General features: G+C 49.5%; 1 protein-coding gene across 1 annotated transcript in view; it reads right to left on the bottom strand.

The window, feature by feature from the left end:
- Positions 1–3,315: 3,315 nt before the first annotated feature.
- The window catches only part of CCDC60 (coiled-coil domain containing 60), a 107,430-nt gene continuing 91,379 nt past the window's right edge, over positions 3,316–19,366 (bottom strand). Inside the window, exons 7-14 of the mRNA XM_036354023.1 lie at positions 16,236–16,467; positions 15,641–15,725; positions 12,430–12,495; positions 9,574–9,636; positions 8,821–8,943; positions 6,742–6,873; positions 5,003–5,192; positions 3,316–3,417 (exon numbers count right to left, since the gene is read on the bottom strand). Of these exons, the coding sequence (XP_036209916.1) occupies positions 3,316–3,417; positions 5,003–5,192; positions 6,742–6,873; positions 8,821–8,943; positions 9,574–9,636; positions 12,430–12,495; positions 15,641–15,725; positions 16,236–16,467 (993 nt within the window). The remainder of the gene's footprint in view (positions 3,418–5,002; positions 5,193–6,741; positions 6,874–8,820; positions 8,944–9,573; positions 9,637–12,429; positions 12,496–15,640; positions 15,726–16,235; positions 16,468–19,366) is intronic.

Genomic DNA, 19,366 nt, shown 5'->3' with positions numbered 1-19,366 from the left:
TATGTGGGCATGACTGATTGAATCATTAGCCCTGTGACTGAACCTGATCTCACTTCTTTCCCTGACCTTCAGGAGGGACAAACTGACATCACATGACTCAGAGCACCAACCTTCTAATCACATGACTGATCTTTCTAGTATGGCTAGCCCCCAATCTAAAACTATCCAATTGCCCACTGTAGTCACCTCATTAGCATAAATTCAGGTGTGGCCTGAGGGCCCCACTATGAATAACAAAGATGCTTCTATTATTTGAAAACTTCCAAGGATTTAGAGGCTCTGTCCCAGGAATTGGGCATAAAAACCTAGACAATTTCTTTATTATACAACTAGGGGTCTGATGCACGAAATTCGTGCGTGGGTAGGGTATCTAGGCCTGGCCAGCAATCAGGGCCCATCAGGTTCCCTGCCTCCCAGCCTCCCTGCCCCGTGGGCCACTGCTAGTCACCTGCCATGTTCCACGCTGCCCCCTGGTGGTCAGTGCACATCATAGCGAGCAATTGAACTCCCAGTCTCCTGGTTGAACTCCCTAGGGGACAATTTGCATATTAGCCTTTTATTATATGGGATAGTCTTCTATGCTGGATTCCAACTTCTTCCCAGGCTTGGATATTAACCATGGTCCCCTATTCTTCTCTGCTGCCACCACTTCTAGACCCAACATCAACTTCTGGCTGAGACTTTTAGCATCTTCCTCCCACAGCCTCATCAGAGGTCCCTTCTGGGTCTCCTCCTGAGCCCCACTGCTCCCTCTTTCCAGCCCCATTCTCTCTTCCTCCCAAAGCCGCAGCCTTGGAGTCCAGCTGTCTGTCCGTCTCTTCATTGGTAACAGATGGGATGTAGATCATTTGGACTCCGCTAAGCTGGTACTTATCCCAGGAAGTTTTCTCTAGAGGACACTTTGACTTATTTTCTTGTGGCTCACGTCTGAACTTCTTTCCTTTTTGGGGGAATCTTGCACTTTATGATATGAATCGTCCTATTATAAAAGTTGAAAAAGTCAGAATCTGCTTTCTCAGCTTTCATGCAGCTTGGATGTGGTCATGTGACTGAGGCTTTGGCAATCAGACCTTCATGTCCTCAGAGGTAGTGATGTAGAGACTCGGTGAAATGGGCCAGGGTCAGATTTCATTGCATGTGTCTAAAGACATTGTTGTGCCTTCCTCGACTTGCCAGGTTGGGCGGGTGGCTTTCTGTGTGCTCCATCTGCACCACTTTGCCTGTCGCCATCTCCATCGTTATGACGTGTATTGAGTCTTATTGTGAGTTGTATGCTTTACCTATGCTCTCGCATTGATTCCGTGGTGTTATACCCATTTTATTTTATTTTTAATATATTTTATTGATTTTTTACAGAGAGGAAGGGAGAGGAATAGTTAGAAACATTGATGAGAGAGCAATACCCATCATCTGCCTCCTGCACACCCACTACTGGGGATGTGCTCGCAACCAAAGTACATGCCCTTGACCGGAATTGAACCTGGGACCCTTCAGTCCACAGGCTGACGCTTTATCCAATGAGCCAAACAGGTTATTAGGGCTCTTATACCCATTTTAGAGATGAGGTATGTGGAAGTGAAGACACCTTCCAAAGTAATGTAACTTGTGAGAGAGCACAGTTAGGATCTGGATTTTCCCTATCTGACACCAGAACCTTTTCTCTTAACCATCATGCTATAGGACCACTGTCCAAACCTTCTGCATAATCCTGGAGCATAGGGTCTAGGTGTCTTTTTACACCTGTGATCTCTCTCACATACTCAAGCTCAAGTAGATGACAAGGTCTAACCTGGCTCAAACACTCCATGACCATCATGAGCTGCCCTCCCACCTCCCACCCACCAAGTGGCACCCCTTCCTCCCTCAACTCCATTCACCCAGTTGCCACCTCAGGACTTGTTTTCCACTTAACAGGAATCATTCTCCTCCGTCACACACCTATTCCCATGAAGACCTTCTTCAAGTCCATGTCAAGTGGAAAGTTTGCTACAATAGTCAGCGTTTTGTTTTGTTCCATCTCTGTTTCGCTTTTGGGACTTTGGATGTGAATGTGCCTCATGAAGCGCCTTAGGATGGCTCATTGTCCTCCAACCTCCCCATTTTTTGGTGAGAAGAATTTTACTCCTTTGGGAAGGTGTTGGCATAGTTAATTTTGCCATTTGGAAGATTTAAATGGTTTTAAAAATGTATTATAACTGAATAACTGGCTCTGACCTCCACCAAAAGATGACCAATTTAAGTCCCAAGACAAAAGCTTCTAAAATAAGTATTTCTCCCTGCGGCTCTTCTTTGAGGCTGGGATCTGGGAGGTGATGTAGTGCCTCCCCCTAGTCCCTAATCTACTTTAGTCGTAGAAGAGCCTTTGTTTGAATAAATGTTCCTTGCCTACCCAAAGTAGGCCTTTTGCTGCTGGTAATGCTTGCTGCCTGCCTTTTCAGTAGAAGGTTATATTTTGCAGGCAAGCATGATGGAAGCATAATACTAACATAAACCACTAGGTGGTGCTGCAGCTCTGAGAAATAGCCTTGGAAAGTGGCAAGCTGGAGGGTGGAGTAAGTCCTGTGATTTCAGCATCTCCCCTGTGCTAGACAGACAGACACCCATTCTAGACTTGGCTCTGCCACTTACTGCCTATGTGACTGTTGGCAGATGACCTTAGGCTTTGGTGTCCTTCCTTGTGAATGGCGATGATAACACAGCCTACCTCAGGGATGTTCTGAGCGTCGCATATGATGCTGCTGGAGTATTATCTAATTTGCAAACTGCGGATTGCTGTGCAAATCGAAGTTAATATGGTGCCAGGAAGCCCTGCCATTAGAGCGATCTCTTGGGAATGATTCCAAAAGCAAGATAGCTTTTGTGACCTCCTTGTCCCATGCAGTGAGGGCTGGGGGTCAGTCGGGGTAGGGAGGGAACGCAGAGGCAGCTGAACGTGATTGTAAATGATATTATGAGGCCATAATATACCCAGCATGGAGCCCATTGAATAGCAAAAGCTCGTTAGTATCTGAATACCACACCCAGATTCCACCTCCAACTCTTCCCCAGCGAGACAGCAAACATTCAGCTCAATTTTATTATCTGGAATTTGAGGATGCAGTGCAGGAATCTGGAGAAGGGAGTGGTAGAGGCAGGCCGGGGCCAGTGAGGAACAGAGACTGTAAGGTTGGACTGGGGTGTGAGGGTAAGAGGAGTTACTTGGGGGTAGCTCCCTTTCTGCTGGCAGAAGTCAGTCTCCAGGTGGCCCTACTAGATCATGCGCATCCAGTGTAGACTAGCCTCCTCCACCGGGACAGCTGGCCGGCCCGGCCCACGCTATGTCCGGGCAGTCTGGGGCCGGACGGGGATGCTGATCCGGCTCCGCAGCCAGTTGATGTAATCCTCTTGAGGCATGTGGATAATGTGTTCTCGCACAAACTGCAGGGCGAATACAGTGGCAGCCTCAGATTTGGTCTGAAAGCTAGATTCCTCGGCCTCCCCTCCCCCCAGATCCTGAAATATCTGTGACTGAGGGTGGTGGTCCAGGATGCCTCCAACCATTCAGACATTCGGAATGCCTGCAGCATTGTGCTGGGTGGTTCCTTCTAGAAAAAGATCCCTTTCTAGGGTCCTGGTTCAAACTGCAGGCTCATTTTAAGCCTTTTTTGTTGACCCTGAGAAATTTAGGGAGATCAGGAAAACTCAGCTGTCTGCATGTTTCTTTCTTTTCTACTCCTTAATATCTTTTTAAAAAAGTAATGTGCCCTTAAACTTATTTTGGTTTATAAACCCCTTTGAGGATTGATGACAGCTGTGGGCTTGCTTCCAGGAAAGGGTTAAGACACAGAATGTAGTTTCAAATAGATTCTAGGTTAAGACACCCACATCCAGGTTACTGGAAGTTCTGTGAGGTTCTCACTGGGAGAGGAACATGCTGAGTTTCACTAGCTGGGGCCATGCACTCACCTCGGAGAATCGGGGGAGCCCCCACATCCCCCCTCCTCTTGCCCATTCAGAGATGGCCCCATAACTGGCAGGTTAAAGGTAGATCCCATAACTGGCAAGCGGAGGTTGGACAGTTGCTCTGGAGTTGGTTTTGGACTAGCAGCCTTTCCTGAAGGGCCCCTTGCTTGCTTGCTTTCACCCCCACTGACTGCCTGCAAGTTCCTCCAACAGTTCACGTTCTGCACTGGGGTCTTTGCACGTGGTCTTCCCTCTGCCTGACCTGTCCATTCCCCTACTCTTCTTAGTGCTGTCTTTTCATCATTCAAGTCTTGGCTTAAAACTCACCTTCCCCAGTTGCTCTGATAGGCTAAGATAGGTCCTCTCTACCTTGACCTTGAATGAATGCTCCTCAAACTTTAAAAAATCACCCAGGGACTCATTGAAATGCAGACTCTGAATTGGCAGATGTGGTTTGGCTAAGATTGTGCATTGCTGAGAAGCTCCCAGGCGAGGTCCATGCTGTTGGTCCATGGGCCACAGTTTTAGCCGCCAGATCTAGAGGGCTCCTCGTTATGACCGCCAGTTATTTTATTCCCTTGTCCATTTATTTCTGTCTCTCCAAGGCCTCCAGTTTCTCCCGGGGGAGGGGGGGGGGACCATTTACAAAGAACCTAATGTCCCCTGGAGTTGAACCACCAAGGTCATGTGACAACCCCTCTTCTACTAGATCAGTGGTTGGCAAACTCATTAGTCAACAGAGCCAAATATCAACAGTACTTCTTCAAAATAGACTCGCCAGGCCGAAAACCAACTTCTGCTCATGGGCCACGAAGTTTCGATCGCACTGTATGCGCGCCCGCACGTGGTATTTTGTGGAAGAGCCACACTCAAGGGGCCAAAGAGCCACATGTGGCTCGCGAGCCGCAGTTTGCCGACCACGGTTAATGATAAGCTCCCAGAAGGCAGAGATCTCTGTCCTTTACGTTGTGTTCCCAGCACTCACATGGTGCCTGGGTGTTGAGAGGTGGTGGGATGAGGGCCCCGGGCGCATGGGGAGGGGAAAGGATGTGGCAGTTACCTCGATAGCCACAGCGACGTCTGGGGAGCACAGTTCCCAGGTCCTCAGATCCTGTAGCACTTTCAGGAGGACGTGGGGCCTGATCCTCAGGTCCAGGTTTTCCCCGAACTTCTGCAGTTTTGCCAGGATCTTTTTGGCGGGGCGGAAATTCTTCAGATCTTCGGGGAGTTTGGACAGAAGATCAAAGTACCTTGGATTTGAAGAAGAGAGGGCACCTCATGTCCTCCATCTCTCTCTGCCCGCCATGCGATGCCTCCAGGGCAGCATTACTCTTTATCTGGGGGACTTTCCTCTACCCTAAATGTAAGGGGCCTGCAGATCGGGCACATCTTTAATTTTTAAGGGCAGTAAAAGCTGGAGCACGATTTGCATCTCATTAGAAAAACAAATTAGGGATATACTTTAAAGAGATGCATTTATTATTTTTCTAGAAAAGCTGGCAAGAAAGGAAAGGTAACTGAGGTTTTGAAGTGTCAGAGAGTTAATGGGGCCAGGGAGGACATGGACTCATCTGTGGGGTAGTCTCCAGAGTGCAGGAGGCTCTCACACACCAGCTGGAGGAGGAGGAGGAAAGGAAGGGGTGTGTGTGGGGGGGAAGATGGGGAGGGAGATAAAGAGGGAAGGAAGTGTGTGCATGTCCCATGTCTCTGTATGGAGAAGCCTGGCCACAGCTCTGTGTATTTCAGTGGGTTTTGTGAACTTTCCTGATGCCACTGTGGAGTACAAGGGTCCTTTGCTAATCCATGGTGGAAGCAAGATGGATTCTAGCCCCGACGGGGGTCAGGTGTGATCAGGGTTTAAGAGGGTCTTTTTAAAAGAGGGCAGTGGTGGCATCTCTTTAAAAAGTCCCCGCCCTGATCTATATGTATCCATTGTGGAAAAATTTGAAGAAGAAATTGATCACCATACATTTTGGGCTCCTGGTATGTCCTGTTATATATTTTATGATATATATTTATATATATTTATGCCTCTTTGTAAGCTTCCGTTCCACATTATTAAAATCATGGAAGGGATTCGGGGTACCTTTTTAGACTTTCTCATCTTACTCTTAGAGCTTGATTTACTCGCCCTGCCAGGATTAGGTTCATAAAATTACAGTTCATCCGACTCCAGTTCTGTGCTGTAGATGAGCATGGAGACTGGGGTCAGGCAGGGCTTTGAATCCCAACACTTCCTTGTTCGTACAGTGGGGATTGATGTGCACCCTCAGCATTTCTCTGGGGGATACAGGTGCTAATATACGAACATTGCTCAGGTGGTGTCCGCCATCCAGTCATCTCTCAATTCCTATGGCTTTTTGTTATACTTATCACCCCTGGGCACAGCGTTCCTGGGACATGCCTGCCTGGTTCTGTAGCTGTAAGGGGTTAAGTTACTTGGGGAACATAGTGATCACCCCGAAGACCTCTGACTCTGTAGAAGTTTTCAGGTTGGTTTGCCTCATCTGCCGCTCCCATAGGGCCGGTGAGTTGGTCCCTGTTTGCAAGTCTGAATCAAACAGAAGATAAACGTGGAGAACAGAGCTGGTCAGATTGTCTGGGCTTCGGGAACTGAAGGGTTCTTGCCTGACTGCTCTGGAGACAGCCTGTTGGGGGGCCCTGTTGCTGGCCAAGGGCAGCTTTGGGGTGATGCCTCTCCATGATGCGAGAGCTAATGGGATCAAATGGGATTTTGTAACAGCGGCCCTCCCTTCACCCGCTTCAAGGACCGTCTTAGCTGGCTCTCAGGGTATTTACCAGTGGTCTGCAATTTCTTCTGCGTCTCCTTTTACCATGGACACTTTATGTCTCATTTTTGCTATGTCCTTTTGAAAATTCGAGACGAGGACAAAAGAGTGGAACTTCTGGAGACCTCTCTCTTCCTGGCGCCTGCATCACAGGTTGTGTGAGAAAGAGGAAGAAGAGTCAGAGCCCTGCCTCCTTCACCCATCCTCGCTGCCCTTTGAGGTCGGACTCAGACACTTTTTCCTGCATGAGGTTCTTAACCCTCCCAGCCACTATCAAATTTACTATCTGGCATTGGCTACAAGATGACACACCTCTCTCCAAGGTCCTGAAATGCTCCTTTCTTGCTACAGTCAGTAATTTTTTTAAAAAAAATCAGCCTTCATTCTCTCCCTACTTTTGATTGTATTTTCACAGCTTTCTCATCTGTAAAATGAAGGATAATAATGGTTCCTAGCTCTCAGAGGCGAGGATTACAGAATACAATGTGTGTAAAGTGCTGAACTTGGTGCCTGCCAGTCACACAGTGGGCGTTTACCTCATGCTGTTTTCTCTCTTCTCCACACCCCTTATCATTTTGTGCATAGGCCCTATCTCTCCAAAGAGACTTTACAAATATAACCATGCCATTCACCTTATGTGCGTTTGGATAGCTTCCCATTTTACTCAGAATAAAGTCCTCTGAGTCACTTGCTCTCTGAGGCTCTGGATTCTTCAGCCCCTACAACATTTTCCAGCCTTATCCCTGCCCTTCCCATCTCTTCTCTCCCAGAATTTTATGCTTTGGCTCACGATCAGAGACTGAGATAAAGTTCAACCTCCACAGCTGGACTGGTAAGGCCTTTTATGATCTGGCCTCTGTTTTTCTCTGATGACCTTGTAGGCAACCACAACCAAGTCCCAGGCACACCTGGCTACTGGTAGTTCCTGACCCACTGGGCCCTCAAGCTTCTGGAACTTTGCTGTTCTTTCTCTGGAACTCCCTGCCTTCCTCCTTTTCCTGTGTGTCTCTCTGGGTTTGAATGCCACCTTTACTGCTTAACTCCTGGGTGACCTTTGACAAGAGACGTCTCTGAGCCCACTTTTCTCATCTACAAAATGGGTCTAATAATAGTACCTACCCCGTAGGATTGTAGTGAGGACTTAGTGATAAATACACACAAGGCTCTTACACCATGACTGCTACACAGTAAGTGCCCCGGAAATATTACCTGACTTTATTAAGCTGAAAATAGTGTTTCCTCCAGGACGACCTTGCTGATTGCTGTTGCAGGCTAGGAAGGACGCCCTCTTCCCGTGTTCCCTCAGCCCCCTGCTCTCTTCCCTGTTGGCCCTCATCACTCTGTGTGGTAATCGCCTGTTTACTTTTCTGTCTCCCTCATTAGAGTGGGGCTCCCAGAAGGCAGGAACCAATCGCCTCTAATCCCGTGGCCCAGAGCAGCCAGTCCATCCAGGCGGAGAGGGCAAAGGGTCACCATGCAACCTTTGTTGGATGGACAAGTTCATTGGAGTGAATGGTCATGGCGGTCAAGGAGTAGGCTGGGGTGGGAGGCAGTTACTGGGTTGTCAGAATAAAAAAGTTTCCAGTGGCCTCCTGGTGTTCTTAAAATCCAGTTCCAAGTTTTAATGATGACATGTGTGGCTGGCTGTGCATGTTGCAGCTGTCACCTGCCGCTTCCCTGTCCTCTTCAAACTTTCTATGTCCCTTTCAGCCTCAGGACTTTGTATGCACCTTCCTGCTGCCTGGAATGTCCATCTATCCTCTCACCACCCCACCAGCTCTTCCTTATCCTGAGTGAGGTCTTCCTGGATCACCTGACCTCAATTAAGTCCCCACAGTTTCTCCCTCTCTCAAAGCACCTGTCCTTTTCCTGTATAGCAATGATTATAATTTGTACCTATATGTTTATTAATTCAGTTAGTTTGTTTCTGCCCATATTTCCCAGGAGAGGCGATAAGCTCTCTGAGAGCAGAGAACGCATCCCTCCTGTACCCTGCTGCAGCCTCAGCACCGGCACACGGCATCGTGTGGGCACGCAGTAGGTGTCAGACGAATGTCCTTTGCGTGAGTGCATCTGCATGTGCCCTTACTTCATGAGGATTTCTATCTTGTCCTGCAGACAGAAGCCGGCCTCCTGGGCCACGTTGTAGAACTTGGCCCTCATGGTGGTACACACACTGGTCGTGCAGTGGATGAGGTCATGGTAGGTGCGGCTGTGGACACAGACAAGAGGGGTTTGGGGGGTCAGGGCCAAGAGACAGACCCATGAGGCTGGCCTCTCTGGGCCCCACAGTGCCTTGCAGCGGGGATTCCAGGCGCCCACCGGGGCTCTCCGCCCGCCCCTGGAGCCTTCCCAGCATCACCGTGGATGGAGGAAGGACAGATCTTCCCGACATGAAATGAGCCCACAGCGAGACATCTGGCCACTTGAGCCCAGCAAATGTTAAGGACCTTGAGATGAGGATGGAATTTGGAGCTGGGAGATCCAGGTTCAAACTCCAGGGCCATGTTTCTTAGCTGCCTGGGTTGGGCAGGACATTTCATGGGCCAGGTGTCAGTCTGCTTCTCTGTAGTATGGGATAATGTTGCCACCTCATAGGATTGCTTTTGAGGAATAAGCAAGATAGTGAATACGGAATGCTTTTCCCAGGGCCTGGCACAGGGGACGAATTTGATGCCATTGCTTATGTCGCTTGGCATCTTGACCTTGAGCCCCTTGCCCTGGGAGCCCCTGGTCCTTCAGCCGCGTCTGTGGCTTCCGGGGGCCTGGCCCACACTGGGTTATTTCCCCTGGGAAGATGGAGGGTGTGGTCACCACAGTCCCTCTGGCCCACCTGGCTTACCTTTTGGACTTCTTCTGGATCGGTTGGCTGTGGGTTTCTCCACTTGTACTGCTGGACCTGTCGCTGAAACACAGAGGGATGCTTTCAAGTTGCCTGAAGCCAGCTTTTTACGCGAAGGGACGTTTCAGGTCCCCTTGACACCTGCTGGCCTCCAGGATTCAGGTCAGGGACTGGTTCCAGTCACGACACAGGCTATCAAACTCAGTGTGTGTTTTCCCCACCTCTTTGCCTTTGCTCATCCCATACCCTGCCTGGAGCATCCTTGTTTCTTCTCTCCCTACTCAACTCCCGCAGTGTTTCATGGTCTCCAGCAGGCTCTGCTTGCTCTGACTCCCCTGGTCCCACGTTGACCATCTGTCTGCCTGGTGGCAGGATGATGTATTTTCTGGATCCCAGTTTCTTTTGAATGAAATGGGTCTCCAACTGCAGGATAAGTTCATTGTGGACCCTTCCGTCCTCCCGTCTACACCCGTGAGCTCTTACCCTGGGGCCGAGGGCAGACTTGGTGAAGGGATGGTTGAGTCCTCCTCGTCATGTTGTCCTGGGTGTTCCTGACCCGAGACCGCCTCTTCATTTAAGGATCCTCTTCTCTAAATTGGCCCCTTGAACCGAATATCCTCTTCACTTGACTTTGGAGGCAGACAGAACTGGGTGCAGAGCCCAGCTCTGGTCTGTGGGCAAGGAACTCGCTCCGGAATGTCAGTTTCCTCATCTGTACCCAGTCAACTCCTCGTACCATTTGCCCCTTTTTTACGTGGAGGCTGGTTTAATTCTTTGAGTGGCTGCGTCTTCCTGTGACTTTGCCTGGCTGGGGCTCCTGGGGTGTGGGAGAAGCTCCCTTGCTCAAGCCCATCCCTCCTCTATGCCTTCTCCCAGGTCCTCCTTTGGCGACCCAGGTCTTCAGCTCCAGGGTCTAGCACAGTGATGGCGAACCTATGACACTCATGTCAGAGGTGACACGTGAACTCATTTTTTTGGTTCATTTTTCTTTGTTAAATGGCATTTAAATATATAAAATAAATACCAAAAATATAAGACTTTGTTTTACTATGGTTGCAAGTATCAAAAAAATTTCTATATGTGACACGGCACCAGAGTTAAGTTAGAGTTTTTCAAAATGCTGACACGCCGAGCTCAAAAGGTTCGCCATCACTGGTCTAGTACCTTCTCTCTCACCTTGTCTTCCTTTGTTTATTCCAAACGCCTCAAAAATGGACTTGACTGCTCTGTCTGTGTGGTTCTAGAGGGCAAGAATTTCTCATACCCCTCTGATATGTGACTAATCCTTTCCTTTTGGCCTTGTGACCGCTGGGACTCCTTTAAGGAGGCAGGCCTGGCGTTCACCCAGACCCCTCTCCATAGGAAAGGTCCTGGCCTTTTCTGCTTTTCCCAGAGGCTCATGGGACTGGGCCTAGAGGTCTCAGGCCTGGCAGGTGGTGGAGCAAATGCTCCACTCAACGAAGGCAGAGCCCCAGTAACAGTACCCAGAAGGCCCTGTGTTGGATTCCACCAGCTGCCTCAACCCTCCAGATGAGTTATTTGGGGAAACGTGCTGGCTGTGACCTTCCCCTTGTAGATGACTTTCTTCTTTTCTAGCAGTGTTATTAGCTGTGATGAACAAAGAAACACACAGAAACACAAGCAACAAAAGATCCTTTTGCCTGCCTCGGTCTCCTTTCCCTTGTCTCTCACCGAGTTTCAGCCATCCTGGTCTTCGCTCACTGCCTCTAAGTTGCTCCCTGTCTCAGGCCCTTTGCACATGCTTTTCCCTCTGCTTGGAACACCATCCCCACCTTTCCCAGCCACTCAAGCATAACAAGCTCAAGCATGTTAAATGAGGCATGTGGCCCACCGCCACAACTTTGACATGCTTGTGTAGTTCTGAGCTCAGCTTAAATGTCAAAGTCCATCTTGGTTAAGACCCTGGTGCTCAACGTTCAGCCATAGTCATGATTACAGGGCTGACTCTGGGGGGTGATTTGATAAATGCACGACTGTCTCATTTATTAAATGGGACCAGCGATTCTTAACCATGGACAGGATTCAAAGAGTCCATAAATGCGGATGGAAAAAAAGTCACACCTTTATTTTAACTAGCCGTGCGCAGGAATGGAAATCACAGGCATTTGCCCATCATATGGCAATTGTGGAGGCTGTTTTGAAAAATCATTTACCCTCGACACTAATCCAAAATTACGGTCATTCCTAGAACGGCCGCTTAGCCTTGTTACATGGTGCGTTTGCTGAAGAAGCTCACAGATTTACTACATCCCAAATGCGGCTGTAATATCATAGTCCATCTACGACCTCAGTATAGATTTCTTTGTAAACCTTGGTGATTTATCGCTTGCATCTGGAAGGATCCATAGGCTTCCTCCGACTGCTTCTGGCACAGAAAAGTGGCGACCACAGTCCAGACCATGAGATCCACGAGGACAGACTGCAGTTGTCTTATTTGCTGCGGAATCCCCCCCAGACCTAGCACAGTTCCTGGCCCAGAGTGGGTTCAATGAATATTCTTGAGATGAATGAATGAGATGGGGGCAGATCTCCCCTCTTCCATTATAACTCACCCGATTAAGAGGGAAGGACTAGCTCTGTAACACATCCTCCCTACTCCATCCCTCTGTACTGGGGTCTGTGAACCGTGTGGTACTTAGTAAGCAGTTGTTGGGGAGAAATGCCTGGGTACTCAACCCGGGCCAGGGAGTTACGGGGATTATTTCTAGAGAAGGAGAAAAAAGCTGACCCTCCCTGCCCCCCATTCCATGCTCTGGTGAGGAGCCGCTGTACAACCGCCCCTGTCACTGAGGGGTGCCTCCTGACCCACCTGCTGTGGGGCCCAGGCCTTCCTACCTGGATTTGAGGGTGATCTCTTTATAGGCAGAATCGCTCTTGGTTTGTTTCAACATTGACGAGATACTGCAAAGCAAGAAGAATCTCTTAATGAGGCACCAGACCTATGGTGCTCCTGAGGCGGGCATGGTCTGTGGGAGGACAAAGATTCTCTAAGGGCTCCTTAGACTACCGGGCACAGGAGTCACCTGGAGAGACTGCCGAGAATACGGATCCCTGGGCCATGCTCCCGGGGATTTGCATATATTAGGCCTGGAGTGGGGCCCTCCCCCGGAAGCTGCATTTAAAGCCACACACGTGCACACACGGACACACACTCCCTCACTTCTGATACGTATGTGCAGGGAGCACATTTGAAACCTGAGAGTTTGTCAGCATACTGTGATGTAATACCGCTGGAAATGCTTATTAAAAAACATGGTTTCTGCCCAGCCAGCATGTGTCACTGGTTGAGTGTCGACCTATGAACCAGAAGATCATGGTTCGATTCCTGGTCAGGGCACATGCCTGGATTGTGGGCTCGATCCTCAGTGTGGGGAGTGCAGGAGGCAGCTGATCAATGATTCTCTCTCATCATTGATGTTTCTGTCTCTCTCTACCTCTCCCTGAAATCAATAAAAACATGTTTTTAAAAAATACGGTTTCCTCTGGAGATTCTGATCCCGCGGATCTGGGATGAAGACCAGAAATTTGCATTTTTCACAAACATCCCAGCTGATTCTGATCTTTGGGGACCTTTGGAAAACACAGCTAGAGGAATTTAAGAAAAGGCCGTCTTCCTGGACGATGTTATGATCTGAATGTTTGATTCTTCTTGCCTCCCAATTCATACAATGAAATTCTAGCCACCCAAGGTGATGGTTAGGAGGCAGGGCCTTTGGGAAGTGATGAGATCATGAGGGTGGGGCCCTCATGAATGGGATAGTGTCCTTCATAAGAGACCCTAGGGAGCTAGCTTGTCCCTCTGCCATGTGAGGTCACAGTGAGAGGACAGCGGTAGGTAGGCAGAGGGCCCTTACCGGACACCAGATCTGCCCACACCTCGATCTTGGCTTTCCAGCCTCCAGACTGTGAGATAGAAATGTCTGTTGTTTATGAACCACTCAGTGCATGGCATTCTGTGATAATGGCCCAGATGGACTAAAGACAGAAGACAGAGGGTGCTCCGGCCTTGAGGCTAGGGCCTGGCTAGGTTGGAGCCCCCGGATTCCATGTCAACCTTGATGGAAGCCAATTTGACGTCTAAAGTGAGGAGGGAATCCTGATTCTAGAGTGAGGAGAAGCCCTCACTGCCTGCGGCCCCGGGAGAGATGGGGAGATTGTCCTCCCGGAGGAAGGAGGAGGACGGGACATTTCAGCGGTTCTTGCTCTGCAGCCATAGTTATGTTATCATTAAAGCGGACACAGAGGCCACGTGATGAGTATTGTGCGGACCAGATTCTTGCCTGGTTTTGTCTTTGGCGACCTTATGCAAGTCACTCACCACCATTCTTCTATGACTGTGAGGCGGAGCGGTGGTAATGGTTAATAAGTGTGTCTCGTCAAGGTGCAGCGAGGACTGTGGGACACCATGTGTGTGAAATAAAAGTCATGGCCATCACCACCACCACGAGCACCGCTGCCACTTGTTGCCTGCTTGCAGTGTGCCAGGCACATGCTAACATGTGAAATGCATTGTATCTCATGAAATGCATAAAAACGACTCATTGGAGTAGACATTGCGTCCATAACAATAATAATAATACTTTTCCAGGCTGGTATCATTGAATTCTTACTGCAACCCTTTGGCATAGGTTGTCACTGAGCCTCATTTTGCGGAATGGGAATCAGGCTCAGAGCGGTGAAACAACTTGCTCAGCACCACACGGCAGTGAAATGATGAGGATGGAGATGAACCTTCGTCCGTTCGGTCCCAAGGCCAATGCTTTGATGCTGCCCGATCTCATTTGATTAGACCAGGGAACGGAGGTTTGGAGAAAGGCTGAGGGACTTGTTCCAGAGCCTCAGGGTTTGCACCCGTGCAGTCGACTCCAGGCCCGTGTTCGCACGAGGAGTTCTTACAAAGGGAGGAGGGGCCTTGTAGAGCTAACGGTCATCATTGTTGTCTCTCTTTAATGCTGAGGAATCAGGCAGGCAGGGCCTTGGGGGCCAATGCTGCCTCTAAGCCCTGATGCGAATTGAGGCAGCAGCTGAGAAATTCATCATTGCAAGCAGAGGTGAAGGTGCTTGGTGAACTGTAATTACGGTGACAACAATAACCAGTAAGTCATAGCCAGCATCTCAGCGGGCTGAAGGCGATGATGAACCTCTTCTGGTGCCTCATTTACTTTCAGCAAGTAATTTGCTTATTGGGAGGGATCTACACTTGGGAAGGGAACTCCAGCTCTAGCCCGCGTGCTCTCCGAGGCTTTCAGAGGCCAGAAGCTCTGTGGACAATGCTTCCCACCGGAAGGAAGACTCTTCAGGTTCAAGTCTGACCCTCTGAACTGATGCCTCTGGTCGCCGGCTTGAAACTTCAAGGATTCCTGTGACTCCTGGGATAGACAGGAGACTCGGTGAGGTGGCCTCCAGGGTCCCAGGTAGACTCATGCCTCTTCCCATCCATTTTTGCTGCATTTCAGTTCTTTGAAGGTGCATGGTCCCTTGACCAGGTTCGCATATGTGTATGTGTTGCCTAAGGTGTTCTCCCTTGCCACTCCCCAACTCTGCCTGCTAGCTCCTTCTCATGCTGCATTCAAAAATCTCAGCTTAATGTTTATTCTTGGAGGAACCTTCCCTGATCACCATTCCAGACAAGATCAGATACCCGTATTATTTACTCTCACAGGTCTGAGCTTTCCGCCAGAACACCACCCTCTGTAATTAGCACACAGCCCATACACTTTCTTAAATATTCACTAACAGAATGAACGAATAACCTTATAGAGAATGGTTTCTGGAATCAGAAAGATCTGGATTCAAGTTGTGGTCTTACATTCATTCGCTGGGTGACCTCCAGCACGTTTCTTCACCTCTCTGAGCCGCATTTCCTTATTTGTAAAATAAAGATAATAGTACCTGCCTTGTAGGGTGCATGTCAGAACGTGGGGAGATGATACCCATGAGAGAAGCACAGAGCTCTGTGCTGTCGCAGAGAAAACGCTCAGGAACTGGGAATGTTACCGTTCTTACTCTGGTACCCTCTCTGTGCCCAGGGGTCGCGAGAACATACCTGGGTGCTGCTTTTTGCACCTCGGAATCCATCATGATCGTCCTCCGGGCCTCCTCCCGAACCATCTCCAGGAGCTTCTGCAGATCTGATGGGAACATGAGCGCTCACTGTCTGGAGGGCTCCCTTGAGGCCGGCCTGTGCAGGACAGGGCCCACCCCCAGCCTGATATCGCCTCTGCTTCTCCGGGCTGGGGAGCGGCAGAGGGACTGGACTGGGTCCAGAAGAGGTGGCGCACAGCGCTTGGGAACTAAGTGATGTGCGGAGCTTTAGACACGACTTTCTGGTTACAGGTTTAAAGGATGATGTTCTGTATAAACTGGGCTAAATGGAATGTATTGTTAACAGTGTAAACAGAGACGCTGATGACCACCGGCTGTCCCCCAAGGAGGAATAGCTCAGAGTCGCCCAGGTTAGAGGGTGTATTTCTGATCTCCACTGGGGTAAAGCGGAGGGTTCCAGGGGACAGAACAGGACCAGGGAACCCCTGTGTCTCTCTTCATCGAGTCGGGGCAGAAGTGGAGCAGGAGGAGCTCTTGACATCTGGCTTCAAGGCAAAGCGTCAGGGCGGATCGGTCAGCTCCCAGGCAGGACTTACTGATGTGGAGGTCCTCGTCTGGCTTGGTGGAGGACGATTCCGTGTCCTCGATGTCCTTGTTGCCTGCTGCCTGGACAGTCACGCTCGGGGGCTCATCCGAGCCGGGGTTCACGGAGATCATGCTGCTCAGCGGGGAGGACCCTGCACTCGCCCGGGACAGGCTGAGTATGGAGCCTCGCCGGCTTGGTTTGCGGCTCGTGACGCGCTGTGTAGGAGTTTTGAATTTCTTGATCTGAAGGAAAGAGGGAAGAGAGAGGGTTTTAGAAAGCAAGGAAGGCTTGGCCCGTGTGACTCAGCGGTTGAGCGTTGACCCGTGAACCAGGAGGTCATGGCTGGATTCCCGGTCAGGGCATGTTCCCTCCTTGGATAAAGTAGGAGTGTGATACAGTGTCCTCTTTGTCTTGACATTGGCCAAGAGCTGGCTGGCCTGACAAAAAGCCCCTCTGCTCCCTGCCACCCTAGGAGAGAGGATGTCCAAGCTCAAGGATAACGCCTCTTGCTGTCTCCCCGGGCACAAGGCGAGTTCCCGACTCTAGAAACCAGGTGTTTTTAGATCAACCTCATTTTTGAAGACTAGACAGGTTGTGTCCTGGGGGCAGCCTGGGGTCGTGCAGTGAGCACTGGACTCAGAGCCAGGGGACTTCAGGGGGACCTTGAGCAAATCTCTCGGCCTTGCCTCAGTTTCCTCATCTGTGAAACAAAGAGGAGGGACTGGGATGATCTGAGAAGAGCTTTTCATATCTTCCTTGGGTAGGATTTCATTTTGTGCTTCTGAAGTTGCCATTAATTAAAAGTCAATTAATAATCCCAATCAGGAAATCCAAAGTGAAGGGCTGACACTCCTGATTAATTGAGAGTCGGGGAATGTGACAGGCAGGCTCAGCATCTCCCTTGCCCTTTATTGAGCTGACTCTCTCTGAATTGACTTTAACCCCAATGCTTCCTCTCTGTTGTTTGTATTCCACTTAAGAGCTGTGTCAGCCCTGACCGGTTTGGCTCAGTGGATAGAGCGTCGGCCTGCAGACTCAAGGGTCCCAGGTTCAATTCCGGTCAAGGGCATGTACCTTGGTTGGGGGCACATCCCCAGTGGGGAGTGTGCAGGAGGCAGCTGAATCGATGTTTTTCTCTCATCGATGTTTCTAACTCTCTGTCCCTCTCCCTTCCTCTCTGTAAAAAAATCAATAAAAAATATATATATTTTAAAGAAGAGCTGTGTTAACCAGCTGCTGTGTCACACCTCAGTAGGGACTGCAGGGATTCCTTATACTTCCTGAGAAGTAGGGGTTCCGCACTGGTGGCTCATGGGGAGACATGTTTAGCTGCCCAAGATTTTACAAATTGGGGAGATTTTTATGAAAAAACTGAGGCTGTTGGTCTCTCTTAAAAATGAGAAGCCCTCGGCTTCCATCCTCACGTGGCGAAATGAGCTAATGCTGAGCAGAGGGTCTCCCTGTAGCTGGGCCGGAGGATCCCTGTTGGCCACAGACCTCACCCCCAGCTGTGCTTTCCTCAGCCTTGTTTGTTGGCTTGGTTTGCCAGGCTCTCCTGCACGCTGCCGGTGCACCATAAGCTCTACACGGAGCGAAGAGCATCTCTGGCTGTGTGCGCGACTACAGCCTCTCTCGGTGCTCATCAGACGGGTGGAGGAAACGAGGTCAGGAGAGATGAAAGGACGTGTCCACTGCCACACAGCGAACCGAGTCCCGGGGCGGAGCGCGGGCCCCTGATTCCCAATTTTGCACTCCCCCACCCCAGAGGGGACCACGTTGTGGCCCAGAGCTTGACCCACAGACTGGCCCCGGGGAATTCAATTTTGTGAGAGTTCACGTGTGGTGATTCATTCTCTCCTCCTCCGATTTCCCTTGTGTATGTTCCCGAAGGGTATTTGTTAAAGGTTTGTGGCTCCTGCTGCTTTTTCTGTGCAACTCTGGAGACAGATGCACACGCCATCTCCATAGCAACTTTCTGTGATAAAAACCAGCATTCTGACTTCTCAGAGCTATGAACACCCTGATGAAAGAGCAGGAAAATGTCGAGACTCTTTATGAGGGCCAATTATAATCAGGATACCGTGGAGAATATGCATTCCGAGGCTCAGCGTTTCACAAACAGTGCTTAATAAACAGGCTAGGATTAACTCCTGGCTCTGCCGTTACCCAGCTGTGTGACCTCATGCAAGTCACTTAACCTCTCTGAGCCCCTATTTTCTCCTCTTCCATCTGGGATCAGAATAGTGCCTCATGGGATTATTAAGAGGACAGACTAGCTTCCTTAGCACAGAGCCTGGTCCATTGCAATGATGTTAAAAAGTGGCTTCTAAAAGTTGTATAGCCACAATAATGCTCGGCACTTGAACATTTTTTTAAAAAAATATTTTTATTGATTTCAGAGAGGAAGGGAGAGGGAGAGAGAGATAGAAACGTCAATAATGAGAGAGAACCATTGATGGACTGCCTCCTGCATGCCCCCCACTGGGGATCGAGCCCACAACCTGGCATGTGCCCCTGACCCGGAATCGAACCCGGGACCCTTCAGTCCGCAGGTCGATGCTCTATCCACTGAGCCAAACCAGGTAGGGTGGCACTTGAACATTTTTTTAAAAAACATATTTTATTGATTTTTTACAGAGAGGAAGGGAGAGGGATAGAGAGCTAGAAACATCGATGAGAGAGAAACATCGATCAGCTGCCTCCTGCACACTCCCCACTGGGGATGTGCCCCCAACCAAGGTACATGTCCTTGACCGGAATCGAACCTGGGACCCTTGAGTCTGCAGGCCGACGCTCTATCCACTGAGCCAAACCGGTTAGGGCGGCACTTGAACATTTTCAAGGTGAGTATGTGTACTGCTTCCTGGGATCCTTTACTAATGGGCAGTAGACAGGGATGAGCATCATACCCATTTTGCAGGTGAAAGGAAAGGTTCAGCAAACCCTCTAGTTGTATGCTCTCTCAACGACCTTTACATACCTAATATCATCTGTCATTATTATTATTTTGGTGCTTTGTTGAGTGGATGAGTTTGGGAGATTTTGGGGTTAAGATTAGTTTTTGGTGAAAAGAATAGACCTCTTGATATTCTCTTAATAAACACATGTTCTGGTTTATAGAAAACCCTGTGTGTTAAATCA

The sequence above is a fragment of the Myotis myotis genome, unplaced genomic scaffold (genome assembly GCF_014108235.1).
Source record: "Myotis myotis isolate mMyoMyo1 unplaced genomic scaffold, mMyoMyo1.p scaffold_m19_p_20, whole genome shotgun sequence".
Taxonomy (NCBI): Eukaryota; Metazoa; Chordata; class Mammalia; order Chiroptera; family Vespertilionidae; genus Myotis; species Myotis myotis.
This window is presented reverse-complemented; position numbering and strand designations above follow the sequence as displayed.